The following is a 24,452-nucleotide window of genomic DNA, read 5'->3' on the forward strand; positions in this document are numbered from 1 at the left end:
CCTTATGGCTCTAGCATTTAATGCTAATGGGTGCTGATTTGCTACCAGGCAGTTTCTGTCTCAAGTTTTGAACCTTTTTATTCCATCAAATGGGCTGAAATTGCAAGGGGCGGGGAAAAAGTTTCACCAATTCTCCCTTAATCCCATTTCTGTATTTGTAAAATACGGGCTTTGGAATGGTTTTGATTTTTCTTTGGGGAAAAAAACCCTGTTGAAATTCAAATCATGCTGTCAAAACAAAACATTTGAAATATGAATATTTTCAAATTTTAAAGTTCTGAGAAAAAATCCTGGGAGAAGAAGAAATTAGGGGAAGGCTGGGAAATATTTCATCCTTCCTACCATTTTTCCAGTGTCTCCACAACTACTGATTAAAAGGCAAGACTGTGTTGAAGGCAACCAGAGAGCTAATAAAAATATTTTAAACACAATATTTCCTTCATAAGTTATAGAAAAAGATCCTACATCCAAAATCATTTGATGTGTATGGATTTGGGTTGGATCTGTCGTTTTAAAGTCACATTGTAAACTGGTTCACACTGGGACTGCTTTTCAGAGTTGGGTAAAGGTTTGAGGTTTACGCCATTGCAGAAATGTAGTAAGTCAAAAGAAACAAAACAAAAACACTTTTAGAGACCGAAGTCAATATATCATTACATTAAGAAACGTTTAAAGGGTCCAAATGTCATTAAATAATTATAAATATTCTTTTAAAGTTATATGATGATTCATGTTAGCAAACAACCTCAAATTTTACACATTTATAATTTAAGAAGAAAAAAAATAAAAAAGAACATAGCCGAACACAAATACTATGTATACCATTTTGGCTCTAGTAATATATATTGCCATTTTCATATTTTGCATAAGTAATAACATTTTGTTTTTTGTTTTTTAAAGGTTTTGGTTATTCTTTTTGGCTTTTGGCTGATCGAAGGCAAAATGAATGGATACAAAAGCAAAAAGGAAACCCCAGGGTTGTCTAGCCTAACTTGAAGACTCGTTCTCTTTAAGTACCCAAAAACAAACCAAAAAAGCAATGAACACAGAGAAGTTCCAACCGTTATCTGCAGCAAGGCTTGGACCAACTTTTTTTGGGACAGCTGTTTTCATCTGAATGTATCATGACAAAATGGAAGCAACTCAATCTTTGCTTTCCTTTTTATGTGCACCAATACAAGCCAGTTGAATTGCACTACGGGTGTGAAGAGGGTCCCATACGTTGTATGATTGCAACTGTATCTGGAGTTCATGGTTAGGTTTTTATCTGTAAAAAATAAACGGGAATGCAGCCTTTGCCTTGCATCACCATGTTTCTCCTGATAGCCGGGGAGTCCGTTCTCTCCTCATTGGCAAAAGTACTCGCTAGTTATTACAACACTCTAGACAAAAAAAAAAAAAAAAAAAAAAAAAAAAAAAAAAAAAGGAGGGGGTGATTTTTTTGTGTGTGTAAAAAGTACATTTTAAATATCAAACAAGGTAAAATGGTTCCAAGGAAAAAAGAAATATGTGCTTTGATCCACATAATCTGAAACATGGGTTGTGGTGTGTTGGTAACTCTTGTGTTATTTATGGCCATTATCATCCCATCTACACAGTTGCACATACTGGTAAAATTTATTTAAAAACAAAAAACAAAAATAAAAACACAAAAACCAGGCACTTCGTAGTTAGTCGACCATTTGTTTGGTTTGGGTTTTTTTTTGGCTCGCGGAGGTCGGGCTGGCTACAGAAGGAATCTCAGTACGGCCTCCAAACGGACTCATCCATTCTGCCACTAGAATTCAAGACGGTTGGGGAGCTGCTGTGGCTGCCATCCGCCTCCACACCGTCACTCTGGTTGGGCAAGTTAGGGTTTAACAGCGTGCTGCCGTTGGACGTGGTGGTGCACGGAGGAAGCATCCTGGAGGGGGAGCGGTCCCCTCCCGGCACCATGGGGAACTGGTATGATCCTGATGAAGTGCCATAGTAGAGATATGGAGTGCTGCTGGTCTGGAAAGGTCCACTTTGGTTTTGGGAAGAGCCAGGGTAGGGTGGTGGTAGGTAGGTGTGGTAGTGAGTGGTTGCGGACATACCCAGTGACATGCCTGAGGTGACTGGCGGTGTATAAGTAAAGGTGGCTGGATAGTGCATTCGTGGGTTGGAGAAGCGGCTCTCAGTGAGGGATGAAATGCTTGTGAACTGCCTGGGATCTGAAAATGGGCCCAGCTCTGAAGCACCTAAAAAATTATAACAAAAGACGGGGGAAAACAATTCTGTAAATACCATTTTTTGTATTAAGTGATGATAGAACTCTATTTTTCTAAGAAAACCCACTTCTTTTGGCCCCCAAGAGAATAGCAGATCATATAAAATAATACATTGCAAGGAACAGAGTCATACACCTGTCTTCTACAAGTGCTGGGCCAAATCCATCCCTGGTCTAACTCTACCAATGCCAATGGAGGGAGCAGCATTGCCAATCTGAAGTGTTCAAAGGTCACAAGTCAGACAGGGAGGAAAAAAATCTCAAAAATCAAGAGACTGAAAAAAAGCCAACGAGAGAAAGGTGGATTTGGAGTCGATCTGCCTTTTGGTTTCTGAGCGTTGAAGGTTATGTGTCTCTGTTGTTTTGCTATAACCTTATGTGAAACTCGGGCCTGGTTGCACATGAAAGCCGAGATTTCCACGTCAGCACACTCTGTCAGGAGCTGGGGTTTCAAGAAAAGCAGAAATTACTGTTCAACTTATAATCAACTACAAGAGCTGGCAACACCAAGTTAGTTGCACCACTGACACCAGGGGAGTTACACCAGGGGTGATGAAGACCCACTTCTTGCCTTAAATCAATTTATTTATGTGAAAATCGGCTCAGCTGCTCCCTGTGGCTGACAAGTATTTGCTGTATCTGAAGGATGGGCAAGGCCACTGAGCTGATAGCAAAGATGCAAATTTTACTTTTCAGTGCAGTCGATGGAAAACTACAAGCCCAACACTTTTTGCCATTGAAAAAAGTTGTTTTCATATGTTGTCTGCGCAGTCTGGTTGAAAAAAGACCACACAGTTTACGGCTACTGTGAATGTCTGGATGGTAACGCTGTGAATTGGAGTCTAACACAAAACAGGGATGGGTAAACTCATTTTGCCTAATTTTTAATCCCACATCAAACACCCAAAGTTTCAGAGCAGAACTGGAAAGCAAACGTTAGTAGCTTGGTGATCTGTTTAGGAGACTGTGGGATGGACAGGAGCAGAAGGAAAAGATGGGGAAGGCTTGTGCTGAGAGCCAGAAAAGTGGAAAAAAAAAGGGTGTGGGAAAAGAGACGGGCAGGGTTGGGGGGGGCCCAAGAAAAAGCCTAATGAAGAAGTACAGTGCAGGAGCCAGTATTCAGTATGTACATATATACATAGTTATAGAGAGTTGGAAAGAATAAGGTATAAATAAAGGGAAAAATCGTGAAATCAAATGGACTCTCCCTACACTTCCCAGCTGACACTTCTACAGTTTCTACGTGCTGAACACTGAAACAATCCATATATCCTGAATATAAGATGAAGCAATGCTTTTCATTGCAGATAGGCTTTGTATCTGACCTGCTGACAATGCTGTGTAGAAGGAAGGTCCCTCCACCTTTTCTGCCTTTGCTCTCCTGTGGTGGTTGCTACCATAAGCCACAGACTCAATAGATCCTGCCACCTTGTGTTGCACACTTGGTGATTTAGACCACGCTTCTCTCTGTCCTACCACCAAATTTAACCCATACTTCCAACAAAATCTAAAAGCAGCAGAGGGACAAAGCTCAGGCATAACTAGGGTTCAGGCTGGAGGACCTGGGCCACAGCCAGCCAAGCGCCCCTAACATGCAGCCTGAAACCTGGGGGTTATAATCAAAATATACTGAGTACAGAGGCTTAAATGGGCAGTAAAAGCCCATTTTTAACTTTGATGACAATGTGATTACTATTATTTTTATCTGGAACTGAATCAGTGACCTACGGGTGAATGGGTCTGTCTCCATCACCAATCCCTCCAACCACAGCCCCGTGGAATGTAATATAACTTGTACCTTTACAGCAAACACTACTGCTTGATGCAACTTCTTTTCGTTCCCAACTGCAAACAATAGCCAGAGGCGATACCACCCAGATTCAAAGCTGTAATTTTGGAACACTATCCTTTATATTGTGAACAGGTCTGATATGTATCTGGAAATATAAGGTTAGAACATAATTTCCCCAGCTGCTCAAAATACTGAGTTTCAATCTGCTACCGCTTATGCTGCTTTTTTTCTTTTCTTTTATTGTTACTGCAACTGTCCCAACATGAACAGAGTTGCTCTTAGTTTACCCTGATAGAAGCTAAACAAGACTTTCATAACCAAAGGTAGAATTGATATAAGTGTAAGGGTGTAGAAGACCATCAGCATTTTTGGTTTCTTTGCAATCAATACCTTTTTTTTTTCTTAATAACAAACTATGCACACAGGTTACACATTAAAGGGCAATCTCCCTTTCAGGGCTAAATCCAAATATTACCTGTATGGGTGCTGCCAAGCGAACACATATGTGTTGAATGACTGGAAATGTGCACACCACACATCAGCATTTCTAATGTGGGTCTACAGATCTCCTTACATACCCCAGTCAATCCACACTTGTTTGTTTTTACTGTTGCTTGTAAAGCACAATCCTATTTACCCAAAGGCCAAACAACCATAACCCTTTCTTATCTCACTCATGGCTGCGTCTGCATGGCTCCTGCACACTCACTTCTCCACCCCCCCTTTTGCCCAAATGCCTTTTGCTATCTCCCTAACTCCCTGCACAAACTACGATTTGTTCACAGCTTTCTGTATTTCCATTGTGTAAAGATATTTTTGGTGATCAGAAAGTTTTCTGTGTTGCTAGTTCTAAACTCTTCCTTCTTAATAACTTTATTAAAAGTCACCTCTAAGTCTCAGCTTCTTGCCAAACTCGCCACTGCACAATCTCACTGATGTATTTTCCTTCTTCCTCTGTGCTACCTCCTGCCCTAAAGTTGATTTTGGTTCTAACTTGGGAACACCTGATGCATATTCATTTATATATGTTTAGCTCTTTGCTGGACTGGGAAGGTAAATAGCTTTTCTGGGTATGGCACCCATCTTTGTATATCTAGTTGTGCACAAATAGCGATGTTGATCAGCAGTATAGCAACATGACAGTACAAGTAAATTATTTATTCCTCTCCCCAGCACGATTAAAGATTTATGCTAATTTTCCCTCCATCAGAGCAAGAAAACAATTTGCATCTGTGAATTCCCACTCTCGTGATAGCTTGTATTAAATGGGTGAAGCACAGATCCTCTGCCCTACACTGTGGCTGCAAGATTGCGAAACCAAGCTTCTGTAAAGAGAAGAGACTTTATTTTCTGCCGCCAGAAAGAGCAACACGCAACAAGCACAGCAAGTGATCTTTTCCTACACAGTCTAATAAGTTAACTGTGCTAGACAATACAAAACAATAAAGTCCATTGTTTTACAAACCCCTTAATATATGAAATAGTTCAGGTTAAATTGTTTTTAAATCTTCCAAGCTGATTCCTCTCTATCTCTAAGGTAACCTGGCACTCAAGTTTCCTGAGATCTACACATTTAGAACAGAAAAGTGGTCATGTTAACATCCAATATGTATGCTAACATCCTAGATTCAAGAATACTGCTCCAGTGTGTTTCATATTTAGCATAAGAACAATTAAAATTCCATGTGGTTTCACTTATTTTGATGCAGAAGCCTCATTAAAAACCCTAGACTTGGGCATTTGCCAGCAGCCGACTAAAATGATTTTGCATTCACGCTTAAAAAACAATTTTACCTGTTGCAGCTTTGCAGCTCTACCATTTACGGCTGAATGTATAGCATGGCTATTTCTCTTTTTCATTTTACAGATGCTAGCGAATGCCAGTTAATGTTCATTTCTCAATTAATAAGCTGTGCTTGTGGTTTGCAGAAAATAAGGCAACAAATTTCTGCCAGGTTTACAGCACTTTGGCCAATCGCTTCCAATTATTAAAGATCGTAGTGTACCGTGGGTAGATTAACTCCTTGTGGGTATAGCAAGCTGACATCTACTTTAAAGAGTTATAGGATAATTTTATAACTTACAAGTACAGAAATTTGCTTTGTCATTTTATGCTGCAAGGTCACTATCCAAAACCCAGATCCCCCTGGCTAATTGCAGAGATCTGGTATGGAAATTTTTAGCATATCAAGTCAATGCAAAATCATTGGATGAAAGAAAACAGAGTAGTGCTATATTCAAGAGTCACTGCAAAGTCTGTCTCCAGGAAATTCAACTACATATGGTTAAATATATTTACCAGTAGCTAAATGATTCACTTGTGTTTTGGGGAACTTCAGTGTTAAGACATTTGCTGAAGTAAGTACCAAATTTTGTGGGGTTTTGTTCAATAGTTTGATTCAGGCTGGAACATAGCACTAATTGATCTATTAAAACTGTTTTTTTCCTTCCCTGCCAGCTACGTTTGTGAATTATATGTGCAGCTTGGATTAGTTACAGCTGATAATATCGCCTCGTATGAAGTATGCCACACACTTCACATGATGAGACGATTTTCAGTCTCTTACAGCTTTGCCAAACTTGAAACGTTCTGGCTGAAATTGTCCATGCTGGGCGTCTGTCTCAGGCTAAATTGTGATTTATGCATTTATTTGTTTTCAAAATTTCAGCTGAAACTGTTCTGCTGGGAATATATTGTTTTACTAATCTTAAACTCGGAGGAGCCTTCCTTTGAAAAGCTGTACCAGTTCCATGCTTTGAAGTAAGAACTTGAACTTTGGAATAGGAGTGGCTTTTGTGTGAAGAGATGTTGCCATGAAAATCCAGCCAAATATGAACAATTCTTAAGGATTCTGACTAAAAATGGGCAGAAGAGTCTGTGCCCCTCCAAAGACACTTGTCCAGAGACTGGAATGAAATCCAGGAGTCCAAAGTTCTGTATTTTTTCTGCAAATATTACTGAAACATGGGGACATCCCAACTCATCACCGTGCCAGTCCTGACCAAGAATCAATCCATCGGTGGCTCCATTCACTGGAGAGGCAGTCTGAGTAAAAGGAGTCCACATGGATGTTTGTGTGGTATTGCAAAGAAAAAATTTGGGAAGGCAGGGTTACTTGGGGTTTGCTTTTTTTAGAAATCTGAGAAATTATAAACACAACTAGAGACAAACAAAAGGATATTATTAAGGTTACCATGTGAGGAGTGAGAAAGTTAGAAATACCAGCATTCAAGTTACTTCTCCATATGCACTACGATACAGCATTCAATTACAGGAGAAGATGCTATTCCTCTTACACGAACACTCCTGCAGGAAGCACACAAGCTGACCCCCTCTGGAGCCGTAACAGTGTTGAGGAATAAAGAAGACCGTTGTCTATATATCCCCCAAATCCTCTACTGCAGGGAATCAGAGGAGTGAAGTGAACAAGGAGAGGGAGACCTGTTTATTTCCTGAGCAAACTGGATTTTATATGTGTTTCTGCCACATGGTTCGTACGTGACTCAGTTCAAATCTCTTCAAATCACATTTTCATTTCTCCCATTTTCCGTGCCCAGCCAAGATGCTGGCTTCTGATTTGCATGTGTGCTAAATATTCACAGCTGCAGCTGAAGCCAACAGGATCATAGGTCTGAACATAAAGCTAAAGACAGAAAAAACCCACCATGCTGTAGTTGACACAAAGAAGGTGCACTGAGTTACACAAGACTTTAGGGTCAGTCCCAGTACTCTTTATAAAGCGAGTTCTTTCTTTCTTGGGAATACTATACTGCAATGAAGTGTACACAAATGCTACAGCAGAAATATTAGAGCAAAGCTCATCAAGGAATTAAGAATTTCTTCTTCAGAGCAGAATTTAATGCTCTGCAATAAGAAAGGCCTGAGGAAATGCAAAGAACAAGAAGAAAACAAAATATTGAAGAGCTGCTCATTAAGTTAGCACTGTCCATCCTGTGCACTGAATGAGACAAGAATCCCGTGGGAAAAGTATCATGTGATCCTGTAATTAAAATCTGTAATATAATGCATAAGCAGAATGAGGCTGATTTAAAGTTGCACAGGCAACGTAAGTACTAAGATTTCCCAATTTCTGAGCACTGAGTTTTGCAATCATAAGGATTCTTTGCAACACGTTTGAATGGGGAGAGTGATTATTTATTAGTTGGATCTCTGTTTTCCCCCAACATCATTCTGTATCAAGGGGAGAGTGTTATTTAGCTTTTCATTTTCTTAAATTCTTGGCACCTGCCCTGCTAATAGGTGTTTAATGAATCATACATAGCATGACCCTTATCCTGCCTCCTTCCAGGCAAGCTTTTGACTCTCCAAAGGTGCTGTACCACCTTCCCTCTGGATGCCACTGCAGGATGGAGCCTGGGACTGAGATTCCCAGGGATCCCAAACCACCTCCTCACGTATCTGTTCCTTGCTGTAGCTGTTAGGTCCTGATCCTGGAACCTATGCCAGTGCTCAGCTTCATGCTGGAGCTCAGGGACATTCCTTGAATCCACCACCAAGCATGTGTGTACGTGCCGCAAGGGTGAGGGTCATGCAGCAGAAATAACGCACAGGGCTTCTCCCTTCCTGGTTCACTTTTGTGGTATGTTTTCAAATGCCCGTTTCCTCTCTTTAATTCAGAAAGATAAATAAATAAGAAAATAAATAAATGGGGGGAGGGAAGCATTTTCACATCTTTTTTTGTCTGTTTTTTCCCCTTCCTTTTTTTCCCCAGGTTACCCCAAGCAGGTCTCCTGGAAAACAACTGCAGCAGAAAAGGTGTGAACTCCCCCTACTCCTCCTCTTTCCTTCACCTCAACAAGGTGTTAACTTCAAGGCCTAGTTGAGACCATTTAAACTACAATATTATTAAGCACAGCAGCCTCACAAAAGTCAGAGGGAGGAAGGAACATTTTAACCCCTTCAGAGCCTCATTTATAACAGGCGAGAAACCTAATACTAGCACAACTCTTCTCGCCATCCCTCAGTACCTCCGTTCACAGGGTAAACAGCATGCTTGTGCCTTCTGGTATTTAGGTAACAGGACTTTGGCACCTAAAATACCGTGGATTAATTTGCAGATAGATGTTTTCACTGAATTTATGGCGCAGCACCTAAGCTCTTTGCTGGGAGAAACACCCCATAAATAACATAGTTAGCAGCAACCATTAAAGTACCACTCGTGCAAATAAGGGAGAGTGTTTCCCAAGCAGAGCTGTTACATTGCTTAACAGCAAAATCAGGGTCTCTTTGCACTTCAGCCCAGACTACATCATTACCTGCCCTGCTCCCTCAATAGGACTTTCCTGGTGGATGAACTGTGCTGGAAGAAGGTGATTTTCTTCAGGCACCCAAGTCTTGCCAGGTGACACTATGCATCTAAACACAGGTGGCTGCTGGCTGCACCTCAAGAGGTAGCTCATCTTAAATTATGAACATCAACGGGTAAAAATTCCTCCCACATAAGGAAGAAAGCAACAACAAACCCCTCCTAGATGGACTGCCGGGAGCAGAAACTGAGCTAGGGAAGCATCAGCCATCACTGGCTCATTTACACACACTGCTTCTTGTGAAGCTTCACTTGTACAGGACTCACAAACCTTTCTAATGAGAGCCACAGGAGGGGGACAAATGGTCATATTACAGAAACATGTCCTCGGCTAGCCATTGTGACATGCCACACCATGGACCTGGTGTGATGGGGAGTCTCTGAACTTCTTGGTCTTTCCTATCTCATTAGTGTCTTCAGTCTGGAGCTGTCACAGGTGATTCAGGTGGAAAGGAACTGGTAGTATATCAAAATCCCCCTTCTTGTTTGAATTCTCAGGCCATCTACGTGCTGCATTGAAGCAAAAAGCAAATAACATTTCTTGGAAATAAGTCTAGCAGCTCTGCAACACTACATGGCACAAACACACGCACAGGCGTGTATAGCTCTCAGTTCAGTTTTCCCCAATTTTTCCTGCCTGAATTTCAGCCCTGCTGATTTTCACCAGCCCCAGACAAAATGCATCAGAATGAACATTTGAGGCTTTTCTTGGATAGCAACCTCAGCAGCATCGTATACAGCAAGGGGGTGAAACCGCAGGGCTGAGAGCTGCAATGCATGCACGGCAACGGCAACGACAGTGCAAGAACCCTGTATGAATCCCGTGAATGGGAAGATAACATCCATTGGGGCAAGCAGTCTACATTAGAACCAATTTTTTTTTCTTTTGCAGAAAATGTGCCTTAACTACCCAGTATAAATATTTGTTTCCAATGTTGTCATGAATTGTACTTTTCCACTGCATGCTAGCAACTCAGAAATACCATCCGATCCTCAAGCAGACACAAAGAAACTATGTTTGGGGAGGGGGGGGGGAAAGCCCTTGGCATTGCTCTATCATTTCACCCTTTAAACCCCTCTTTTTTCCTCCCCATACAAATTTTGCTTTAGAATCTCATTCAACTAACACGCGTCCCTCCTGAGGACAGAGGATTCCTTGCTGGGTCTTGATTAAGAGTCTTTAAGAAGCCGGGAAGGAAGATATTCTTTGAAACTGGATCTACTGTAGGATGCGAGCCAGCACACAGGACACCGTGTCTTTCAGAAAGGGCCACACACAGTGCCACTCCAGTCATATGACTTCTCTGTCACATCCTGAAGCCATTTCCAGCTCGTGTGCGAGTTTGTACTCCCATTTAGAAAAGGATGGGATATATTGGGAACACACATATGGAAACACTTTCAGGGAATCAGTTTCCATGAAATCCATAATAAGCCAAGTGGCTTCAGATGTGGCAGCGTGCCTCAGATTAGCCAAAAAAAAAGTGGCAGAGGTCCTCAAAATAGAAAAAAAAAAAAAAAAAAAAAGAAAAAGAAAAAATAAGGGGGGGGGGAGAAAGAAAAAGAAAAAAACTACCCTTCCAGCCCTTATTTCAGTTTCAAGGGGGGAGGAAAGAAAGGAAAAATTAAAACCCACTCATGTCTTATGGCTACCGAAACAGGGAGCCACAAAAAACCCCAACTAACGAGAGCATTCATCCCTCCCGCAAGTAACGGCGCTGCTATCAGTGCTCCCGTAGCTCCCAGAGGGGGGAGAAAGAAAAAGAAAAAAACTACCCTTCCAGCCCTTATTTCAGTTTCAAGGGGGGAGGAAAGAAAGGAAAAATTAAAACCCACTCATGTCTTATGGCTACCGAAACAGGGAGCCACAAAAAACCCCAACTAACGAGAGCATTCATCCCTCCCGCAAGTAACGGCGCTGCTATCAGTGCTCCCGTAGCTCCCAGAAAGCCCTCCTGGCATCCACCAGCGCACTGAGCTTGCATGGGGCTGGCAGAGCCATTCCTCTGCTGCATCAGTGCCCATGGGTCGGGCAGGGCACCCGCAGTGTGATAACGTGTGTGGGCAACTAAGAGCTCTTCCAAAACCTGCAGCTCGGTGATAAACTGTTCATTAAGTAAATCTCCCAAGAAAGGCTGGATTTGGGAGAGGACATCCTCTGAATGGGGTTGACTGTACCTGGGTCTTATAAAAAACAGGATTTCTGGTGGGGATGATGTGTTGGGGTGTTAGGTAGTGATGGTAGGCAAGAAGAAGATATCATCTCTCTCATGTGCTCCAGTGGTCAGGAACTGAAGGTCAAGAGCAATCCCCCAGGTGCCTTCACCAATGGGTACCAGTGAGCAGGAGCCAGGGAGTACACAGCCCAGGCCAATCCCAAACAGCACAGCAAAGTGCTGGAGGCCACATCAGTCCTGAGCAGGAGGGAAGCAGGCAGCTCATCTGAGCTAGCATGGTGCCGGAATAATTTCTGCATGGCCGAGGAAGCAGGAAGAAGCATGGAGCAAGTGGCAGGAGTTCAAACAGGAACTGAAGAGATGCTACGTGCATCTCTGTGACAGCCAGCCGTGTTTTTATCATGAGAAAAAAACAGGGATTTGGCTGCTAATTGGGGATGTATCCTACAAACCCTACTTTTCCTGACAAACAAACGACTCCACAAACAGTCCCTCTGTTTTCAATAGGGTTATTTGCAGCATGAGGGACCACCCAACATGAGAGGATCAGGCCCTCCACTTCCTCGCTTTGCAGCTCACTTAAACCTTCAACAGCCAAATCTGAACACAAAAATCCCCACGAACTGCAAAGGCTTTTCCTTGCTGCTGCTGGAAAAGCCCTGGATGAGGAGCTCTGTGGAACAGTCTTATGTGCTATTAATACGATGCTCTCCCCGACTTCCGCCTCCGAAATGGGGATTTGCGATTTGTTTCTCAGGCTGTTTCTTTCCACTCGAGCCTCAGCACAGTAAACTAACTGAAAACTTCTGCATCAAGGAGAAGGTCTCTTTTAAAGTTTTGCTTGGCTTTGCTTTCAAAGAGTTGTCTGTATATTTTAGAGTATGTAGAACTTGCCTTTGATTTAAACCTCTCTCTTAACAATAGACAAGAGACAATTTCTCTACTGAGCGATTTAAACAAAAACAAACATATTTTGGTTACCCTGGCCTTGTTCTCAAAACACTATTTTATTTTTTTTTTTTTCCCCCAGAGAAAAATCAAACTATACAAATTGCTACACTTCTGGCCAAAAAAACTTAAATTCACAAATGTAGATAGTCCCGTTTTGGTTTTCCTGAACGGTATTGTACATAGAGGAAGAAAAGGCACCTCCCCAGCCCCCAGACATCCATAAAAAATGAAACCCCCTCATCTAAACAATTAAAAACACACGTTTTGCCTCTAAAATAACTTCTCCCTTCAACGGACATTTTCAGCCTCAGTCCCTGCCCATGTCCAGGGCCATGATACTGGGGGTTTATTCTCCTCGCCGACACAAAGTTCTGTGTCCCCAGAGGGTAAACAGACACACCTCGTCCTGTGGGGAGGCAGCTGAAAGTGGCTGCTCGTATCTGGAGCAGGAGCTGAAACGGACCCCGCAAGAGCAGCCACTCTGAAGGGCATGAGGGTGCTTAGCCCACAGAGAGCTTCTGGCTACTGGAGATAGGAAAGGGGAGACAGATACCAGGGAGGCATTTCCATCTTAGGTTAAGGATTTTAGCAGCAGGCGAAATAACGCTGTTGGAGTGAAAACAGTGGAAAATAACTCACGCAGTGACGGCCAGTTTTTTCCCTTACAATGAGAACACATTTCCCCCAAGTAACACGAACAGCGGTAACATCAGGCTGTGATAAAATGGTCAAACATGTCAGCATGAGTCAAAAGCCACCAGTCAAAGGAATTTCAGGAGGCTCAGGGTGCGAAGGATCCCTGCGGGGAGATGTGTGAGTGACCATCGAGCTGAACCACTGCGCCCATCTCATGGGGCAGAGCAAGAGCAGCTCAGGGACATGCTAACCCTTGGTGTCACAGGAGTAAAGTTGTGGCTCTCGATAAGAGCAGGTCTTGCCACCATGCAATGCAGACTGTGCCTAGCTTTGGGGAGACAAAGGAAACCTTTGTACACAACTGCTGGGCTGTTTTCACTACAGCTGCTGCTCTTACATCCAAGAGTCAAAAATACTGACCAGTGAAAGGACCTACAGAGGTTTCAGTACACACATTTAGGCTCTCAATGCCTGTTTAGATACCAAACTGCCATCAAATTCAGCAGGATGCCAAGAGCTAAACACAGTTATAGAGGGGATAGAGGCACTGTATCCCGTTTTATATTCAGCATTGCACCACTTCAACAATATATGATTTTCAATCTCATTTAATAAAAGCAGAGTAAAGCCTTTCATATATTTCTTTTTATTCATTTCAGACCTGAGTTTCTTAGTAAGTTAAGGCAAACTACTGTAACCTACATTTCAATCCATTATAAGCTTGTCCACACAGCATCTCCATTCATCAGCTGAGCTGAAGCTTAAACCAGCCCAACTCTGAACACCTCTAAATAAATGCTTCTTCTCCATAGTGTAAAGTCTGAATATGGTTTTTATCCTCCCAGGAAACTGGTGATGAGAAACAGAAACAGACTTTGGTCTGTAGAAGCTCACATCATAAACATGCTTTAGGAGGTTTGCTGTATTGCAACTTAGGCTGTACCACTAGCAGCTCAAATCACTACTGATGGTCTAGACTTAAAATCCCAGCTACCACGTCTCAGATAAACCACAGTAACAGTCACCTGAACAGCCACTGTTTATGGTAAATCTGAGATACTACAATTCTGTAACAGAGGATTGAGTTAAGTCTCACCGCCTTGTGGGTCCATAGGCTGTAGAAATGCACACTCCTACCGAAGTCTAACAAAGCCTGTAGTTAAGTCAGAATAACCTGACCAGTCTCTGAATTTGCTCTATTTCGAAAGAGAGCTTGGGCAACTTCTAACAGGGCTGGTAAAAAATAAGTGTGTCATGAGATATTGCACAGGATAATGGCACACTGGCAAAAACAGCATGTGTTCTTTGGGAGTTCAGAAGGCTGACTTACCCATTAAAGCTATTAAAAGGGTAAATGTGATGCATTGCTTTCTGGCTCTTGCTATTGATTTGTTTTGTGAATTTGGACATACAATTTTATTTTCCTGGCTAAATTTTGCTTGCTATAAGATGAGTATTTTAATACTTCATATTAGCCAAGTGACAAAGGTCAGTAGCACAGCTTGGAAAATACTATGAAATCCTTTGTTGGAAGATGTTACAAAGTTATGAAAACTAAAAGCAAAACCCATCAGACTTTTTATAAGCTCTTCAACCAGTGAAGACACAGAAAAGGTAGAAGTCAGACAGAGTAAATAGAACTTGGCTTAAAACAAACTTTCATACACAATCCCGATATCTGAAATGAAAAAGTCAGCCTGTATTATTGCCTTCAGTTGTCTTCATCTGCTCAAGAAAGCAACAGCTAGAATTGCTTTAAACTGAACTCCCCTCCAGCGCATCTGCAGAGCAGACTGGTGAGAGCAGGAGCTGGCCCAGCTGAGGACCAGGCGCCGTGCTCCAGCTCCACTGTGGCTGGAATGGCTTTCTCCACGGGCAAGCAGCCTGTCCTCAAAACAGCTCCAAACCAGTCTGGCCCACCTACGTGGGCCAGGTCAAACTAGGAACTGGCTGGGTTTGGACTACCCTTAAAACCAGCTTCCTATCTAATTTTGGAATCTAACACGATGACTCCTAATTAGGCTTTGGTGGTACTTAGATCCTCCGCTGAGCTCCTTTACAAACATAAAAAACCCGCACCATGGGTTGGCTTCTAGCAGTAATCAAAATGAAAACAAAAACAAAAAAAATCCCTTTAGAGGGAGATATTTGAGAGAGGAAGAGGGAAGAAAGGGGGAAGAGAGGTGCCTTTTTCCCACTGCCAGGATTCCTCTGTGGCTCCTCAAGCCATGCCAGCATCCACATCACAGCTCCCAGGGACTTCCTCTGAGGAGCTTCTGTGAGATGCCTCTTCCAATGAGCTATTTCATCTCAGGCTTATGTTGCAGAGATTTTGGGTCAGCAGCCCTCCTGCTGTTTCTGAGGCACTTGCTTCCCTTCCTATTTGGTAAACCTTTGCAGAAGGTCTAATTTTCAGTCCTCAGTCCCTAGTCCAGATCCCAGCCTTTGCAAGCTGTGCCCAGGAGGCTATCTAAATCTTTATGCTCTTTCTCACAGAGGCTTATACTCTATACATTCCCTCTGTCAATGCTGACAAAACCTACACAGCTCTAGGTCTATTCACGATGCTGCAGTGGTAACTCTGACTTTATGGCCAGCTGCCTGTGAGATTTCAAATATATCCATAAAGACCCCATCACATCTCAGACAGTTATTCATGTATTCTTTTTTAATGTTAGCTTTGACTTTTTTTGGTTTTAAGCTTATTTTCTAAAAATTTTTTAACTGCACTAAAATTATCTATTTCAGTCTTAATCAAGTTTTTGGCTAGGATTTTTCCTTCATTGGAACATGGTTTTATTTTTGTTTTCAGTGGCAGCAATACACATAACTATTTGGCTACACTTAACAGGAATGACCTACAGATGTTTGATCCTATTTCTGTGAAGAGAGGCACAGATCATATGATCTCATGATGTTCCTGTCAGTCCTATATGACTACAGAAGAACTGATCTAGCAGCTCCTCTGGGGTTATTCCCACCTACACAGTAGGTAAGTGGACTGACAGAGCTCTGTCAACAGCTATTAAATACAATGATCCAGCTATAAGCCTCCAGCTTTGGAAATCCCAACAGCTTGGGCATATCTATGTTCTGGTCTCACACTCCAAGGGAACCGAATGACCACTTTTGGCCATGCCAAGAAGCTGATGGCTCCTGGATGGACCTTTGGTCTAACCTGGTGGGGTTTATCTTCTGCCCCATTCACCTTTTTCAGTGACAATGCTGACCATTGTGGCTTGTCTCTTATTACAGGCTCTAAGAAGCAGCTTTGTGCTTTCTTTCCTGCTTCCCCTGAAGCCTGGGAGGAGGCGAAGAGCTATAGAGCTATCTCAGTACTGTCCTTCAAACACTCTTACAATCCCTCTAAGCCATGCTCAGTGCTACCCGGCTGCAGCCACTGCTATGTCCTCGCTGTCTCTCTTCGTGTGTCCTCAATTTCCTCTTGTATTCTGTTGTGTATCTTGTAACCAGTTGCACTGCATTTAAGAGTGCAAATTCACAGAGGAACAAGGCTGACCTTCTTTTTTCCCCTCCTCTTCTCTAATTGTAGTCCTTAGCACAATGGGATTGAACTTCCAGACACTACCACCATACAAACAACATTAGTAGCCACTGTCTATCACGTGGTCAGTGGTGATTCCAGCAAAGGCCCATTAGCTATTCACAAATACAGCCACTGCTTTGATCAGTGCATTGCCTGCAATAGCCAAACTTGGGTGCTCCAGCCAAAGTCCAAACCTCACATGCAGCCTTCTAAAAGGACTGGTCTCCAGTTCATGGAAATCTTTCAATCCCACATTTTGATTTCAACACGACACAGAACATAATTAGAACAGCATAGAATTAACAGCATAGAATTAAATGCAGAAAGCTGTGATTTTACAGACATCTGTCACCTAAAAATGATATGCCTTACAGATTTGGTCCTGTACGTGTGCTGCAATCTTGCTTTCCAAGCAAGCCCATTGTGCAACCTAATTATATAAACCAAAACAAAGTGGACATACCTTAAGCTGCCGGCTTCGTAATTTTCTGCCAATTCTAGACAGTGCTTGTTTAATAGAAAAGGGCATAAAAAAACACTGATGCCCTTGAATCAGACAGTGATAGCCCAGTTAACCGTTAAAAATAACGAGTAGAAACCATGCATGTGGCATCACTAGAGCTTGTGTAGGGACTTTCCATCTCAGCCAAATGAAAGAGGCTTTGTGGGTACCACTCCTAATGAAAGCATACCACCTTCCACTTCTCACCAGCAGAGAAATGTGATGCTAAGAGGCAGAAATCTCAACATAAAATGCCCTACCACTTCCATTTTGCTTTCAGGATTGATCCTTATTTTTAAATCCTCTGAGCTGTTGTTCTCTTCTGGTGCTCCCCTTTCTCTGTGCATGGTTGCTCCTCTTTCTCACAAGACCCCAAAGAGGCTTTCACCGTCTGCCTACACTCAGTACTTACATATTAGAGAATAACATTACGGCAAACATTCATGGCTACCACAGGATAAAAGGTCAAATGGGTGGTTAGAACTTTGGGAATAATAACTGGGAAGCTTGGAGGTGACATGGCTCAGATGGTGCTGAAGACACAGAACAGTGACTCTCTCCTCCACAAGCTCTCTTGAAGTGACACAAACCCCCCTGCATTAAATGTATGATACCTCTTTTGCCAGAAATAAACTTTTTCATTCAGTGACAGCATTGCCTGGTCCAAGTAATCCCAAGGATTTAATGCAGTTTCAGGTCTCTATTCGCAAATTTGCCTGTGGAATATTTATGAACATGGAGACCAAAGATGGTGCTCTGGCTGGGGGCCACAGCCTGAGCTGCAGGCTTCTCTTTGCTTTTGACAGTGCAAAAGCTAACTAAACCTGGAGGAAAAAAGCCCCTGTAGGTGAATTTCCTAAAATGAAAGGTTAAACAGGTTCTGAAAACTAGGGGAAAATGAGTATCCTGTCGTCTTATTCCAGTATCTCCAGCTAGGGTAGTGGGTTAGGAATTAAATTCTTTTGTTATTTTTAGAAAAATGGGGGGGATATTACACTCGGGCAAATACAAAACCAGAAAAATTCCTAGAGGAATTGCAGAACCCTACAAAGTCAGTGAAAAATGCTTTCTCCGTCCGTTTTTTCAGGTGGGTTGGAAAAGTAGAGTCCCACTAGTAATTCAACCAAAAATAACTCCTTTTCAGTGGATTCCGTAGGAGTCTGGCTGATTAGGGAAGGGAACTTCTACTATTTGATGGATCACAGTGAACCCACAGCAAACTTAAATGACCAAAATATTTTTGCACAATGCCCCTCCAGCCTCTATGCAAGTTAAACCAGTTCTGCACCCCACAACATCCATTTGGCTTCTGTCATCTCCCTGAGACCCACCACAGCAACCTCCTTTCTCACCCACCTCCTTGTTGTATCTGTCACCCCACAGGAACCCATGTGAACCTCAGAAATAAAAATCAGCGTTGCAATCTGGCAGACAAAGCTATAGCAAGTTCAAATGAGTGGAAACTAAAGTTAGACAAATTCAGACTAGTAATAAGACCCACATTTCCAAAGAGAGCTTAATTAGCATCTGTAACCAAAGGTTGTGGTGATTTTGCTTCCCTGGAAATTTTTAAATGAAGACCAACTGAGTTTTCATGTGCTGGTTTGGGATTTTTTTGTTTAGTTTTGCTTTAGGTTTTTTTTTTCTCAAAGGTTATCTTCAAGTTCAAATGAGATAGAGCTAATTTGGGGAAATATTTCAGCTGGGTTGAAAGTAGATGATCACATGTGCTTTACTGTATTAATAAACTATGAATCCATTTATCTGTGGAAAGCTCCTTATATTAAATTATTCTTTCCTGGCCTTTATAGATGAAGCTCCCCCATTGTTAAAAATCCTTGCCCTCTACAAAAACTCCTTTGAGCTCCAGAAGCAGCACAGAGCATCATGTGGGTGCAGGGTCGGGTTCCCCCCAAGGTGACCCTGCACTGCCTTCACATCACTCTTGTGGACATGGGGAACCTGTCCTAAGCTCAGCAAGGCATCTCCTGCTTTGATCACTACCAGTCTGTTTTGAGTCAGTCTAAAAACAAATATTAAGAGATTTCCAGATTAGCGTCCCCAAATACATTCCTTTTATGCATACAAAATATTTCCTTCTCTCTTAATAACATCTTTTACAAGCCACGTGAAGGTGCGCACCTTCATTTTATTTCATTCACCTTCCTCCCCTTCGCTGCCTATGTTGTTTTCTTTGCACACTTTTGTACAACCACAGAAAGCCTGAACCACTTGCATGGCTCTTACCTTCCTTTTGGTCACCAGTATCAGTCCAGTATCACCAATATTAATGCTCTTTTAAATCTGACAGCCAAGCTGGCGTGACACCAGATCCTTTTCTGCTAAAACATCCATCAAGGGGGGAGGAGATTTGGACATCTGTAAAATGGGGCCAACAACCATTACTAAACCACTTCAAAAAGGTGTTGTGAAGCTCTGCTAAGCTCTAACACTCCCTTCCGGACCAGATTCAGCATGGTCAAATTCTGCATGGCCAGAAGTGAGGAAATTTCACCCCAAGTCAAGGCAATTCCAGGTATGTCTACCAGCAGCAGATTTTGCCTCTTACATTGTATTTTTCAGTGTAAGATTTGCAGAATTGGGCCTTTTAAACCATACAGGTCCTGGAGGGCATGGGATACCTTTCTGCCTATCTTGTACCAAACATTGTCACAGAGAAGGACCAAATTCTCTCGCATTTTACAGAACCATTTCATAAATTCAGCTTGTGCAATTCATCAGACCAAATTCAGTGCAACAAAGACACAAGACCGCAGAGACTTAAGGGCAAAATAAATGATCCTGGCTACCTGTATCTACCACGGTGCTTCAGAGTTAGTTAGATTCCCTCTCTGTATCAAGACACATGTGGTCCTGCATCAGCCATCACTGCTGGTTCCATCCTAGGTAGAAAATCAACAGTGACTCCACCAAGGAAATGGAGAAATCATCATATGCCTTTGCATAAGGATGAAACGAAGTGCTTGGTCCCACAGTCTTCCTGTTAGGAGCTTACTGACTTTATTGGGAACACACATCTAGGTAATGGCTGAGGATCTGGTCCTTTGAAAGTCTGGAATCGAGCACCCAGTTGCCCTATTAACAATTAGCATTCTGTTTACAAAACCCAGCAGAGTCAGTAAGAATAATCATTACAAAGCATGCTCAGACTGTGATTCCGGTTTAAGTTAATATAATTTTAATGAGTTCTTCAGAAAAGGCCTGGCACTTATGGAAAATTTCCTTAATTAATATCAGACCCTAAATTAGTAATAAAAAAAAAAGCCCTGAATATCATTTGGTCTCAAGCTGGAACTAAAGTATGTTTTGGCATCATTACTAACTGTTAGCAGCAAGTTCTGGAAACAGATGCAAATCTTGATATGTGTCCTAAATATAAAACACATTGCAAGAAAAAGCTCAGATAAAAATATATCTATACATCCACATATATTTGAGTGTGCTATTTCCTGCCTGTATCAGCAACAAATTTATTCCATTTAAAAACATTCCACTTGTTTCTTTTTGGTATTTTTTACATCCCTTATTTCAGGAATAAAACTCCTTCCCTCTGCCTTCATTTTTCCTGTTTATTTCCTCTCCAGCCAGCTGTTTTAAGTAAATGAAAAGGGCTTAAAGACACGCATTATAATATTCAAACATCTGAAAATCAGCCCACTTGTTTTACCACCTAAATATGGGTATAGGTACCTAATTTGAGGCCACCCACGCTAGAAAAATTTGGCCTTTGTCCTTGAGGTAGGGATCATGCAACGCATCTCCTGGACAATTACTCCAAGGAGAGATTCTACCCAGCAGAGAGCCTGCTACTGAAACCCCACAGACGAGTGCCAACGTGATGAGATTCCCAGGTGGCACCAAGTGGGCAGGAGACTAAAAATGGACAGCCTGCGGTAAACAAAATAAATAGAACCACTGAAAAATAATGAATTTAAAAAAAAAAGAGACAAGGTACAAGTTTAAGGACAGTAGCAAAATGAGCGGGTTGTTTCTGAAGACCTGAGCTCCCCCAGGTTCTTTTCTTTGCCTTAACTCAGTGCCACCTCGCTGGGAAAGTATTGAAACTTAGCTAGGAGAAATGGAGACAGAGACAACCTTGACTCTTTCAGCTTCCATTAAAAAGAAAAAAAAAAATGAAGACAGAGTGAAAATTGTTATAGTCACCAAGAAAAACATCACAGCATAGCGAGCACACCAGAAACAGAGCTGGCTTCTTGGGTTTGCCAAGAGCCTAAGACAATATTGCTGAAGCGTGAACTGCTCATTCATTTCAGGAGCTGCTAACACCAAGGCTGTTGCTGGCAACAGCCACTGTATTAACCATTTCTCTGCTTCCTAGAGCACGTAAAGAACAACAGAATTGTATTTTGGGGACACTGCTAATGCCTTCTCTTGTTAAGAGTCCTGTCCTGAAATGTGCTTATTACCTACAACATTTAATGAAGTTAGTAGGAATTAAGGGATGCAAGCGTTGCTACTTCGCATGACCACCATTTTTACTTAATAGCTCTCAAGTTTTCTGAGCTCCTGAGGAGACGATGAACAACTTTTCATTCCTAAAGTTAATATTTTTTCAAAAACCACATTCTACCAAAAGGGAAAATCCTAATTATAAAGATCATGTGCATATTGTGTCATTAAGCAGAATCCAAGGTAATTCACATTCAGGATTAGAAACCCAAGACGACAACCAGTACAGGAGCTCAAGAAAGAACAGACCATCACTATGAGCCACTTTCTCATTAACATACAAACACTCAATCCAGAGGTTCAGCTGGAGCTGCTTCCAGTGTATGTGGGTTTTCATTTTAAGATTTGTAGGCTTACAAGTATGTAAACTGAATTGTGTAAAGGAACAGTATTGTCATTGATTAGGGCATGGCTGGTATTCACAGGGTTGCATTTATAGTTGCCAGCCCTCAGTGAACTGGGAGAACAGGAATGTTTCTTAAATTCAGTATCTGATGAAGGTCCAGGATGGTCCAAAAAGATGTGGTGATATGTGCAGAGTGAGATGAATTAATGGGAAAGTCTGGCTACTCTCAAACTAGCAAACAGCCCAGGGTCAGGGCCCATTCTTTGGCTTTACATCCAACCAGGATGGTCTGGCCACAGCTATAGTATTAAATTCTGTAAGCCTCCACAACAGGATGGTTGCCTCCAAGCTGTCCATGTCCATGGGAACAGGTTTGGGGCTTTGCACATTCCCAAACCACAGATGGGACCTGTTTGTAACCATGCTGGCCAATCCCACTCAAAACCAACCTCGCTGACAATTTAACGGTACCTGTATTTAACAGCCCAGCCCCTTCCACTGTGTAATTTATCGGTGAAGGTACTACTTGCTGGCCACTTTAGTTCAGAGGGTTGGGTTTGCAGACTTCTTTTGTTCAGAGGCTGAGCTCAGCGTGTCTCTCATCTATTTCAGCATTTCCCTATTCAATGACACAGTAAATACAAAGACAGCAAAATCCAATCTGCACTCTGAGGGGACTCCAGCGTGTGGGACAGGAGATTTTGGCCATGGTGGCATGATGCCAGCATCCCCAAATGACAACTATCTGCAAAGAGTGCAAGCCCGGGGCTTGAAAAGTAGGTTTGGTGATTTGTCCTACTATTTAGATTCAGTTTTATTTTTCTCCTTTGTCATAAAGCATTTGTCAAACACAGTTGTGTAGGACAGGCTCCTCCACAGCCAGCACTGAACATGTTCATGTTACACTTGCAGAGCAGGTATGCCAGCATCTTAAGACCTTGACCTCGCAAGAGTCTCTCGAAGGTGAAACAAAAACAAGTGACTAGCGTTTAGGCAGAACGGTGAGGAGGTCCAGGAAGTGTAGGGGAAGAAGTTGTCCTCCCACCTCCCTTCTCAGAATTCTCAATAAAATCAAATTCAAGCTCAAATCCTGCAATCATAGAGCAGAGAGAGGTCAGGGTGAGGCAGACCACAGCAGGGTTAAATCAGGACTGACGTGTAGAAAGGCAATGATATGGATATGTTTATGGGACAGCTAATTCATCTCTTAAATCACCTTACTAAAGGCAGACTATCAGATGATACGTGCCTGTACCTGAACTACTCACCTAGGCTTGCTTTAGAGCTTGTGGAGACAAACAGGCTCTTCCAAGGAACTGCCAGGGACCAGTCCAGCTCACCTGCAGACTGGTCATGTCCTGCAAATGTGAGTTTGTCCCCATTGACTCAAAAGGGACCTGAGGGTGACTGTCTCTGGTATGGATGTCTACTCTGGGGACATCTATACCTCCTTCACCTGCTGCAGAACACCCCTCTTGTGACTGCAGGAACAACCCGAACTGTACTCCCTGCTCTAAACCTTGCATGCTCTGAGGACTTGCTGGATCAGTCCCAAAGCTTTATGTAAAAATGTGATGTGTATTTATATGAATCATATACATTAATTACATAATAGACACTCATGCTCCCCATCCCACATGAACTTTGGTTATGCATAGGACACAAAGACTGAGCGCATTCACTGTGAATCATGCAATAAGACTATGTCCCCCAGGCAAACTCTCTTTAAAATGACCATGGTCTTATATTCCCATGGTTTCCACTACAATATTATTTAATTAAGAATATTAACCTGCTAGGCCACCAACTTTCACTGTCTTCTGGGGAAGTCTGAGCAGACAGATATTTTAATAAAATATGGGGAATCCTGCTCTTTTTATGACTGAGTTGGTGCAATAAGGCAACTCAACTGCATGGTCTTGTGAGCTTAGTTTTTATTTATTCTTGATATGAACATGAGACTTATGCACCAGAGAGATCATTGGTTCAAAAGTTCCATGAGTGATGCCAGATAATCTTTTTTATTATTTATTTATTTATTTATTATTTATTAATTAGTTGTATGACACTGCAGATACAGCACTGATCCCCATTTGGAGAATAAAAGATGAATACTTGGAAGTTTGACAGCCATGGCACTCATTTGCACGTGCCTGCAGCATGCATGCAAACATTTCGGTTGTGCAAAGGAATCAGTCTAGACACTGACACAACCAGTTCAGCCACATTACACTAGCCTGCCCGAATAACTCCTCAGGGTTGCAGCCTGCTGCCTTTTTCCCCTCTCCCATGGGACAGAGAACTGCTATGTCAGTCCCCTGCCACCTCCTGTCCTACAGCCCAAACCTCTTCTGATGCTCAGCCTTATCTGGGATTGAAACACAAGCAACCTTTCCACCAAGAGATGTACCCATCCCAGGACAGGGAGGAAAAAC

General features: G+C 42.3%; 1 protein-coding gene across 1 annotated transcript in view; it reads right to left on the bottom strand.

Annotated features, from left to right (window-relative positions):
* Positions 1-1,740: 1,740 nt before the first annotated feature.
* The window catches only part of RUNX2 (runt-related transcription factor 2), an 85,180-nt gene continuing 62,468 nt past the window's right edge, over positions 1,741-24,452 (bottom strand). The window contains exon 6 of the mRNA XM_010012447.1: positions 1,741-2,219. Coding sequence (XP_010010749.1) covers positions 1,741-2,219 — 479 coding nt within the window. The remainder of the gene's footprint in view (positions 2,220-24,452) is intronic.

This window comes from Nestor notabilis, unplaced genomic scaffold (genome assembly GCF_000696875.1).
Source record: "Nestor notabilis isolate BGI_N333 unplaced genomic scaffold, ASM69687v1 scaffold3124, whole genome shotgun sequence".
In the NCBI taxonomy this organism is placed as follows: domain Eukaryota; kingdom Metazoa; phylum Chordata; class Aves; order Psittaciformes; family Psittacidae; genus Nestor; species Nestor notabilis.